Source organism: Salvelinus fontinalis, chromosome 28 (assembly GCF_029448725.1).
Source record: "Salvelinus fontinalis isolate EN_2023a chromosome 28, ASM2944872v1, whole genome shotgun sequence".
NCBI classification, from domain to species: Eukaryota; Metazoa; Chordata; class Actinopteri; order Salmoniformes; family Salmonidae; genus Salvelinus; species Salvelinus fontinalis.
The window spans coordinates 16081644-16092025 of NC_074692.1; the positions used below are offsets into that span (position 1 = coordinate 16081644).

Sequence of the window (10382 nt, forward strand, 5' to 3'; positions counted from 1 at the left end):
GTAAACTATTTTTGTTTAATTTTTAACATTTTGAATTGAAAACTATCACATTAAGGAACTTAATTTTTACCCAGGAATGATTTGATATTGAGATAAAACCGGCTGCATTGGAACTCTAAAGTATTACTGACGGCACGCACCGGCTTGTAAAACAATTGCACCCAATGATGGCCTCTGATTGGCTCACCTACTTTCTGTTTCAATATTTGATTGGTGTGAAACTTAATGCCTAAGTAATATGCCCATTCCATTCGTTGGTTGGTTGGAGTTAACCAATGTTCAAGGTTGTCTTCTTGCTGTTTCGTCAAACTGTCAAGTCTGCTAGTTAGCTACCTCTGGAGCATCCTTCTGGGGCTCATTGTTCTAGAATCAGTATTAAAGCTTATTACTAAGAATGAGAAGAGTTACTGTTTTTGTGAACGGGACGTCCAAAAATGGCAAGGTGCGTAAAGTTAGCTTAGCTATTGAGCTAACGTTAGCTAGCTAGCTAGCTAATTTAATACAGCCTCCTCTTCGACGCAACTAAGCCACTAACGTTAACAGCCAAATGTCCAAACAAACTGGTTTAGTTGCATCGAAGTTATGCGGCCCATAATTTGTGTAGCTAGCTAACGTCAGTGGTGGAAAAAGTACTCAATTGTCATACTTGAGTAAAAGTAAAGATACCTTAATAGAAAATTACTCAAGTTAGTCACCCAGTAAAATACTAACGTTACTTGAATAAAAGTCAAAGTACTTTGTTTTAAATATACTTAAGTATCAAAAGTGAAAGTATGAAACATAAAAGGACCTTATTTTACATATCAGCAAGAAATAAAAATAAAAGGTTTAATTGATACCTTGATAGGGTTAGTATTCCCACACTGAATATCTCCATGTTGCAGCGCTTGTTTGCGGAAAACAGACAGAAGACAAGCGGTTACCACCTGTGCTAATTAAGCAATAAGGCCTGGGGGGGTGGTATATGGCAATATACCATGGTTAAGGGCTGTTCTCAAGCGCAACGCGGAGTGCCTGGATACAGCCCTTAGCCATGATATATTGGCCAAATACCACAAACCCCAGATGTGCCTTATTGCTATTATAAACTGGTTACCACCGTAATTAGACCAGTATAAAGAAATGTTTTGACATAGTGGTATATGGTCTGATGTACAACGGTTGTCAGCCAATCAGCATTCAGGGTGTGAACCACCCAGTTTATAATTAGCTATATAACGTGCACCAAACACCTATGTCTAAGCATAACTCGGGAAGTGTAGTTTCATCAGATGGGGGGGCAGCCATAACTATGCAAAACTGCCACAGTAAGTGTATATTTTTTATCTGAAGGATTCTTTCAAGCTGATGAAAGATAAGGGCTATATGTTTCAAAAGCCATTTCGCAAGCGATGATTATTGACGTTTCTAAACCTAAAAACACAGCATCGGGATTGTAGTTCACATGAGCCAGTCGTGGGCGAAGCTAATGGCTGAAAACTGTAGGGAGAAGGCTGAATGCCACCTAGAATTTTCTCACGAATGCCAAACCCTTCATTGAGACAGTGCCACATTTTCATTTGTTTCGAAATCAAAATGAAAGAAAAGTTGTCTTGCAAATTCAGCAGGCTCTCACTTTTAGAAGTTCCGTCTTTATTTTATTACTTATTATTATAGTTAATGCCGTCTTTGGTGTGCTTTGCACAAGCATCTTTTTCCCCAAACCTATTTATTTTTTATTAAGTCATACATAAAGTGTTAGATTGTGTAATGTGATATATTTTAACATGACTATTTTTAACTTCTTATGGCTGCAGGGGCAGTATTGCGTAGCTTGGATGAAAGGTGCACAGAGGTGCCCAGAGTAAACGGCCTGCTCCTCAGTCATAGTTGCTAATATATGCATATTATTATTAGTATTGGGTAGAAAACACTCTGAAGTTTTTAAAACTGTTTGAATTATGTCTCTGAGTATAACAGAACTCATATGGCAGGCAAAAACCTGAGAAGTTCCACTTCCTGTTTGGATTTTTTCTGAGGCTGCTAGATTTTCAACCAAGCTCCCATTGACATTACAGCGAGATATGGATGAGTTTTCACTTCCTACGGCTTTCACTAGATGTCAACAGTCAATAGAACTTTGTCTGATGACTCTAATGTGAAGGGGGGCGGAAGGAGACAGGAATGATTCACCACTGCCATGAGGTGACCACGCATTGAACAGGCGCGTTCATGTGAGAGGCAGCTCCGTTCCATCGCTCAACTGAAGTCAATGTAATTCTCCGGTTGGAACGTTATTCAAGATGTATGTTAACAACATTCTAAAGATTGATTCAGTACATCGTTTGACATGTTTCTACTGACAGTTACGGAACCTTTGGACATTTTGTCACGTTATAGTGGACGCGCTTTGTGACTTTGGAATTGTTTACCAAACGCGCTAACCAAAGTAGCTAATTGGACATAAATAACGGACATTATCGAACAAATCAAGCATTTATTGTGGACCTGGGATTCCTAGGACTGCATTCTGATGAAGTTCATCAAAGGTAAGGAAACATTTATGTATTTTCTGGTTTCTGTTGACTCCAACATGGCGGCTAATTTGGCTATTGTTCTGAGCGCAGTCTCAGATTATTGCATGGTTTGCTTTTTCTGTAAAGTTTTTTAAATCTGACACAGCGGTTGCATTAAGGAGAGGTATATCTATAATTCCATGTGTATAACTTGTATTATCATCTACATTTATGATGAGTATTTCTGTTGAAACGATGTGGCTATGCAAAATCACTTGATTTTTTTGGAACTAGTGAATGTAACGCGCCAACGTAAACTCAGATTTTTTTTATATAAATATGAACTTTATCAAACAAAACAAGCATGTATTGTGTAACATGAAGTCCTACGAGTGTCATCTGATGAAGATCATCAAAAGTTAGTGATTCATTTTTTCTCTTTCTGCTTTTTATGAATGCTATCTTTCGCTGGAAAATGGCTGTGCTTATTGTGGTTTGGTGGTGACCTAACATAATCGTTTGTAGTGCTTTCGCTGAAAAGCATATTGGAAATCGGACACTTTGGTGGGATTAACAACAAGATTACCTTTAAAATGATATAAGACACATGTATGTTTGAGGAATTTTAATTATGAGATTTCTGTTTGAATTTGGCGCCCTGCACTTTCACTGGCTGTTGTCATATCGATCCCGTTAGCGGGATTGCAGCCATAAGAAGTTTAACACATAAAATTAAAATGTTTATTAATAAAATATTTCATCCAAATGAAGGGGATGATGACTCTTTGCAAGATGGAGGGAATCTGATTTCATTGGTCCTTAACTTCTACTTGGTCACAATCCCGGATCCGGGAGCACCCCCATCAGTAAAAAAGCTGACTAGCATAGCCTAGCATAGCGTCACAAGTAAATACTAGCATCTAAATATCATTAAATCACAAGTCCAAGACACCAGATGAAAGATACACATCTTGTGAATCCAGCCATCATTTCGGATTTTTAAAATGTTTTACAGGGAAGACGCAATATGTATTTCTATTAGCTAACCACGATAGCTACCTATGCAGGAAAAAAATTGTGGGGAAAAAAAGTTGTCTCTTTTGCTATCACAATTTCGACCAGATAAAGATATAAATAGTCACTAACCAAGAAACAACTTCATCAGATGACAGTCTGATGACATATTTATTGTATAGCATATGTTTTGTTAGGAAAATTTGCATATTTCAGGTATAAATCATAGTTTTACATTGCAGCCACCATCACAACTCTCACCAAAGCAACTAGAATAACTACAGAGACCAACGTGAATTACCTAAATACTCATCATAAAACATTTATGAAAAATACACAGCGTACAGCAAATGAAAGACAAAGATCTTGTGAATCCAGCCAATATTTCAGATTTTTTAAGTGTTTTACAGCAAACACAATATAGCATTATATTAGCTTACTACAATAGCCAACCACACAACAGCATTGATTCAAGCCAACAATAGCGATAACGAATAAACCAGCAAAAGATATTAATTTTTTCACTAACCTTCTCAAACTTCTTCAGATGACAGTCCTATAAACATCATATTACACAATACATATAGAGTTTGTTCGAAAATGTGCATATTTAGCGGCACAAATCGTGGTTATACAATGAGAATAGTAGCCAAGCTGCCAACAATATGTCGGGAGAAATCTTGGGAGAGGCACCTAATCTAATCAGTAACTAATCATAAACTTGACTAAAAAATACAGGTTGGACAGCAAATGAAAGATACATTAGTTCTTAATGCAACCGCTGTGTTAGATTTTTAAAATTAACGTTACTACGACATACAGCGTGCGTTAAAGCGAGACCGCACCGAAATTAATGGCGGAACAGTAGTTTTACATTTTTCAACAGAACAACGAATTAACATCATAAATACTTCTTACTTTTTGATGAGCTCCCATCAGAATCTTGGGCAAGTTGTCCTTTGTCCAGAGGAATCGTTGCTCGGTTGTAGATTGTCGCCTTCAACTTTGGAATTAGCATTAAACATTAGCCATGTGGCGAAGACGTGTCCAACTCACCATAACGCAGCACAAATAAAATACCGAAAATCGCAATATACTGATATAAACTGATATAACTCTGTTTAAAATAACAACATTATGATGTCTTTAACACCTATATCGAATAAAATCAGAGCCGGATATATCTAAGGCCTATAACGGTCTGTCTTGCGTCATGGCGAAAGATGAAAAGACTGGACCCCACGTTCCCAGCCCATTTTTATATGGCCTCAGATCTGCCTAGCAACTCCATTCCAATTCTCACTATTTGCTGACATCTAGGGGAAGGCGTATGCAGTGCATCTCGACCAATAGAAGACATGCAAATTAATAAACTGACCCCAGAACAGCCTGCCTTATTTCAGATTTCTCACTTCCTCACAGGAAAATTGCTCCAACTTGAGTTCTGTTTTACTCACAGATATAATTCAAACGTTTTTAGAAACTAGAGAGTGTTTTCTATCCAATAGTAATAATAATATGCATATTGTACGAGCAAGAATTGAGTACGAGGCAGTTTAATTTGGGAAGTGAAGTGAAAACAGCACCCCCTATTGAGAAAAGGTTTTAACTCGCGGCTTAGTAATTTCATTCAATTTCATTCGGAGTAAGTGGAGTTAGGCTGCCCCAGAGCAGGTTAGTTCTGAAGGATTCGTTGCCATAGAAATTTACCTGACCAAAAGGTGAGCCACTTTCGTATGACCAGTTATCCCGAGTTGAACTCAGAGTTGACCAAAGTTAAGTCGCTAACTCCTGGCAGTCTTTGTAGTTTTGAACTTTGTTGTTGTTATCTGTCTATAAGCAGTGCTCTAGCTGTGTGTCATCATGTCATATTGCTGAGTCTATCTTTAAGTTAGCAAGAAATAATGGGTTTGCCCAAATCAGTCTTTTGTGACAATAACTCTGTTTTCCTTTATTAGGTTGTAGCTGTGTATGGGACCTTGACTGACCTGTTATCTGTAGCAACCAATAAGTTGGGAATCAGAGCCTGTAATTTATACAATGGAAAAGGTGGTCTTATAGATGACATAGCACTCATCAGGTATTGTTAACTTCCTTCAACACTTTGTAGTTTCATGCACTTGGAAGGTCCTTACTCCTGCCAATATTGCGTATTAATTTCTCTACAATTTCTTCTTATTATAGGGATGATGATGTTTTGTATGTCTCAGAGGGAGACCCCTTTTTTGGTGAGTTTGTGTCCTCTAATGCTTTCCTTGCAAACCATTTGGTTTGAGTTATCCCTCTGAATACTGTTATTATCTTAGAGCCACAGAATGATGTCAGGGCTAGAGACGATCGGCCTGGGGCACACACCGATTGGCTGACGCTTAATATTGGAGGGCGTCTCTTCACCACCACACGGTAAGCAATGGAGGAGTTATTTCCATGGTCTATGAACATCAGAAGTCACAAATGAACATCTCTCTCAGTATTATTGCCATCCACTTTATCCTTTGGGCACTTCTTTCCTCACAAACGGATCTTTTTTTACAGGAGCACCTTGGTCAGCAAGGAGCCAGAGAGCATGCTTGCTCACATGTTTCGGGAGAAAGGTACAAATAATTAAGTCTGTCACATCTACCACTAACCCTGCTACCTTTTCTTTTGTGATTTACACATAATGATGTCCCCTCTATCCTTGCTCTGCAGCTGTATGGGGTAACAAGCAGGATGAATGTGGGGCTTACCTGATTGATCGCAGCCCAGAATACTTCGAGCCTATTCTTAATTACCTGCGACATGGCCAGCTCATTATCAATGAAGGAATCAATTTACTTGGTATGTATAGCATTTACAGCCAGAACTTTCATTACCTTTATTCTATGATACTGCTCACAGATGAATGAGAACACTTCAGTTGTGCATGTTGAATACAGTATTTAGATTTCTGAAATCTTGACAATTATATTAGCTCAAATCAGTAAATTAAATGTGAATTTCAGGGGTTTTGGAGGAGGCCCGTTTCTTTGGAATTGAGCAGCTTGCTGAGCAGTTGGAAGTAGCAATAAAGGTGAAGAACTCAAGCTACATATTTCAAATGATTTATTACATTTCAACACAGCATATTGATCCATGTCACCCCATGCTTTTCTCCAGAATAACCAGACACCTGAGGACCACTCTCCCATCTCTCGCAAGGAGTTTGTTCGGTTTCTGCTGGCTACACCCACCAAATCAGAGCTCCGCTGTCAGGTAAAACGCAACACATTTGCAACAAGGACAACGCACTGTTGAACATTAGATGCAGTCTAACTAACATGACACGTGAACCTGACAAATAATACATTTATCCACAAGGGACTTAATTTCAGTGGTGCTGATCTCTCTCGCCTCGACTTGCGCTACATCAACTTCAAGATGGCCAACCTGAGTCGCTGCAACCTGACACATGCCAATCTATGCTCTTCAAACCTGGAGCGCGCTGACCTGTCTGGGGCCAACCTTGATGTGAGCCCATAGCTCCTTCACTAGCCTATGAAACCTACCCGTTACACGGTGTCAACATTTCAGAAGTGAGCAGTATTTTGTACGGACTGATTTTGTCTTTCTGTTTTAGGGTGCTAACTTGCAGGGTGTGAAGATGCTCTGTTCAAATGCTGAGGGGGCGTCTCTCAAAGGATGCAATTTTGAGGACCCATCTGGACTCAAGGCCAACTTAGAGGGTAAGCTTTCTAATTGATTTGTATGATAAGAGGAATGAGAAATATGGAACCGATAACACTTGTATAACCTTTGGTGTTGAACATCTAATTTCTGTCTTATTAGGTGCCAATCTGAAAGGGGTTGACATGGAGGGAAGTCAGATGACCGGAATTAACCTGCGTGTGGCCACTCTCAAAAATGCTAAGCTGAAGAACTGTAACCTGCGGGGTGCCACTTTGGCAGGAACCGATCTTGAGGTAAGCTGAGGGCATTTAAGAGGATTAATCTTGAGACAAAAAAATTAGGTCAAATAGAATTAGACGACTCTTGTAATAATTTTAAGTTTGTTGTTAAAGGTTTGTCAGTTAGATACCATTAAGTTGTATATCCTAAAATAACTGTATTATTACAGTTTTATTACCATGACATCTAAGGTTAGTACCAAGAATAATGACTGTGGTTAGTACCAAGAATACTGACTGTTGAGTTTCGTTTTACTCCTCACAGAACTGTGATCTGTCTGGCTGTGACCTACAAGAGGCCAACTTGAGAGGGTCCAATGTGAAGGGGGCCATTTTTGAAGAGATGCTGACTGCATTGCACATGTCTCAGAGTGTTAGATAACTCTCCTGCACATTCCACCTGGGTTCAGGCTGGTTAATCTCATGGATGCCTGGCAAAGGTCTTCATTTGCCAGCCAATCCCACCCACCCCTATTTTCAAGCTTCTTGGACCCTTGTGCAATACAGGTAGTTTTATGCACATCCCTGGCATTCCAGCTCATATACTAGCTTTAAATAATTTGCACTAGAGCACATTCAGGGATATTTGTTTCTGTTATGTAGTGGACGCTTTTACCTGCCTTTCCTTATTTATCCCCAAAACCAAAATATTTCATGTATGTTTACTATTATGCCTGGATTCAATCCTACCTTATTACTATTTTTTTTAAATTCTAGATGTATACACACTTGATTATTTAACGCAACATCTCTGAAAGTCAAAGATTATTAAACTAGTAAGTGCATGAAGGTTTAAAGTAACAATATAAGGGCATGGTGGGACTGTACATTCTTATCAATGTACTTAGTTTTATGCCAGATATGCTTTATGATTAGGATAATGTTTTTTTTTTCTAAGCCAAAGCCATACTGTAGCATGATAAAAATGGCAAAAGAGTTTGCTGTTATTGCACCACCTAATTATGCTGTGGATTTCATTTTTCTTATAATACTGTGGCTGTTGAAACAGAATTTCAAATGCAATGTACTCTTCCTTGATAATCACTGAAGTCAAAAGCTGCCTCTTGTGGTGTTTGGTGTTCTCTGTGAATCTACCTCCTTATTTTTTACCGCTTTCTGATTTATATCTAGTTGCATGCATTTCATGGTGGTTTTTGCCTCTTGTTGTATGAAAACCATTATTCATTATATCCAAATATGATAAGCAAATAATCAAAGTGAATAAGATATTTTTTAATAGTGTTACTGTCATGTTCAAGCTTGTGGATCACCTACTTGTACGAGGAAGATGGTTGTATAACAACACTCACGTCACAATGAATTGCATATAATTCAATCATGTTTTGAAGTTATACTTTGCACAAATCTGTCTTAAATTAAACATTTTGTTCACTAACTTCTGTTTTACTTACTCGCAGGACACCAAAAAGTTGAATGTGGTGCTTGTAGTGTTTTTTTTATTTTTATTTTTTTTATCCAGTGCTTACAAAACTTGTGCGTTTTTATAAGGATAGCAAAACATTATCACTGCTGGACTGTGATTTTAACAATCTGTCAGTTTGTTTAAGATTTTTTTTTGCATGTTTAAAGACTATTTTACCAGTCTAAGACTGCAGAATTGTTTTCTAGGTGTAGCTGAAACCTTTTTGAGATGCAATATTCTCTCTCTATACTCTATTCCACAGTAGGTACTCTTTTGTCGTGATAATGAAGGCAATCATATAGAATATTGCACCTTGAGTGTGGAGATCGTCAGTATCAAGACCTTGTAGAAAAGAACAATGGTTATTTATTTTGATATAACATATTGAAGAAATATGGAATGAAAGTTAGTTCAAGACTGGGGTGTTTCTCTTCCTCCCCTGTCTATAATTATTGCACTCAAGCACAAAAATGTATTTCAATAAACAAAAGCCACTGTAATTACAAATGAAATACTGTTTTCTTTTCACTAACTTCCCAGAAGAACACAAAGACCATGTGCCTAATTCATTTTATCGTTGCTGCTGTAAAAGTGCACAATCATTCCCAAAGTGTTAAGCTTTTAAAAGGCTTTTTGTGGTGCCTGAATTGGAGGTGCTTAAAGCTGCTCTGTAATATATTTTTGAGTGGAGCCTTTTTCTATAATCCACTTCGTTTCCTCTTGCAGCAGTGATGGAACTGGTGGGTGTGGCACATGGGAACTAAGCTGCCTATAAAACCACAGACACCTGAGTTGCTTACCTAAAGTAATAAGGCTGACTTTGCAGAATGGAAGAGAAAAAGGTCTTGTTGCTGCTGCTTTTGGTAGCGGCTCTAGTGTCACAGGGTTGCTGTCAACATTGGTCCTATGTCTTGAACCCAGGGGGGAAAAGAGTGACTGACAGCCTGTCTGACACCCTGGACAATGTAAGTACTTTACCTATTCATAACATGGAAGCAGAAGTAGCTAGGTCTTTTACTAAAGGTTGTGATGGTAAAGTATCCAATGATGGAAGGGATGTTCCTATATTTGCATTGTAAAATCTAGTTAAAATGACAATTCTACAGATGGCTGAAGACCTTCCGAAGATAGACACATCTTGCAGTTTGTTTGGCTGTGCTGATGTCTCACCTCATCCTGAAATGTACCGACTGAGGGCATTACTTGTGAGTGACATTTACAATTTTGAATATACATTTCCCTTCAAGAAGCTACCCAGAAGTTGAATATAAAGGGACATTGTGTTGGTAGTTAAATATTGCAACTTTTTTTAATGTATGTTTTTTTTCTCAATGTTTTAAACAACTTGTAAGTAATGTTTTTCATTTGCTTTTTTCTAGGCAAACCTCGCTGACAGACAAAGTGGACTCAATAATATATAGCAAATGTATTATGTATGCTAGCTAACTCTATTAAACATTGCGGTGCCGTCATTGTTTTTTGTGGTGTCTTTGTTGGGTGACAATTTTTGCTAGATCGCATATT

The 10382-nt window shown here is 38.1% G+C and overlaps 2 protein-coding genes across 2 annotated transcripts; both read left to right on the forward strand.

The window, feature by feature from the left end:
* Nucleotides 1-258: 258 nt before the first annotated feature.
* Nucleotides 259-8919, forward strand: LOC129826272 (BTB/POZ domain-containing protein KCTD9-like). Its single transcript, XM_055886814.1, has 12 exons — nucleotides 259-442; nucleotides 5468-5589; nucleotides 5694-5737; nucleotides 5816-5912; nucleotides 6045-6103; nucleotides 6201-6329; nucleotides 6494-6561; nucleotides 6648-6743; nucleotides 6849-6998; nucleotides 7108-7213; nucleotides 7317-7450; nucleotides 7701-8919. The coding sequence occupies exons 1-12, from the start codon at nucleotides 395-397 to the stop codon at nucleotides 7815-7817; spliced, it is 1170 nt and encodes a 389-aa protein (XP_055742789.1). The 5' UTR covers nucleotides 259-394; the 3' UTR covers nucleotides 7818-8919.
* Nucleotides 8920-9564: 645 nt separating this feature from the next.
* LOC129826274 (progonadoliberin-1-like) lies at nucleotides 9565-10330 on the forward strand. The gene is made up of 3 exons (XM_055886817.1): nucleotides 9565-9823; nucleotides 9965-10063; nucleotides 10238-10330. Exons 1-3 carry the CDS (start codon nucleotides 9686-9688, stop codon nucleotides 10277-10279), a joined length of 279 nt encoding a protein of 92 aa, XP_055742792.1. The 5' UTR covers nucleotides 9565-9685; the 3' UTR covers nucleotides 10280-10330.
* The last annotated feature ends 52 nt before the right edge of the window (nucleotides 10331-10382 follow it).

What these genes read in the sequence shown, in the direction of transcription:
- LOC129826272 (XM_055886814.1), top strand. Translation starts at nt 395, where the DNA reads ATGAGAAGAGTTACTGTTTTTGTGAACGGGACGTCCAAAAATGGCAAG. An exon ending in GATGACATAGCACTCATCAG is followed by an intron (nt 5,590 to 5,693) that starts GTATTGTTAACT and finishes TTCTTATTATAG; the next exon opens with GGATGATGATGTTTTGTATG. An exon ending in TGTCTGGGGCCAACCTTGAT is followed by an intron (nt 6,999 to 7,107) that starts GTGAGCCCATAG and finishes TTTCTGTTTTAG; the next exon opens with GGTGCTAACTTGCAGGGTGT.
- LOC129826274 (XM_055886817.1), top strand. Translation starts at nt 9,686, where the DNA reads ATGGAAGAGAAAAAGGTCTTGTTGCTGCTGCTTTTGGTAGCGGCTCTA. An exon ending in TGTCTGACACCCTGGACAAT is followed by an intron (nt 9,824 to 9,964) that starts GTAAGTACTTTA and finishes ACAATTCTACAG; the next exon opens with ATGGCTGAAGACCTTCCGAA. An exon ending in ACCGACTGAGGGCATTACTT is followed by an intron (nt 10,064 to 10,237) that starts GTGAGTGACATT and finishes GCTTTTTTCTAG; the next exon opens with GCAAACCTCGCTGACAGACA.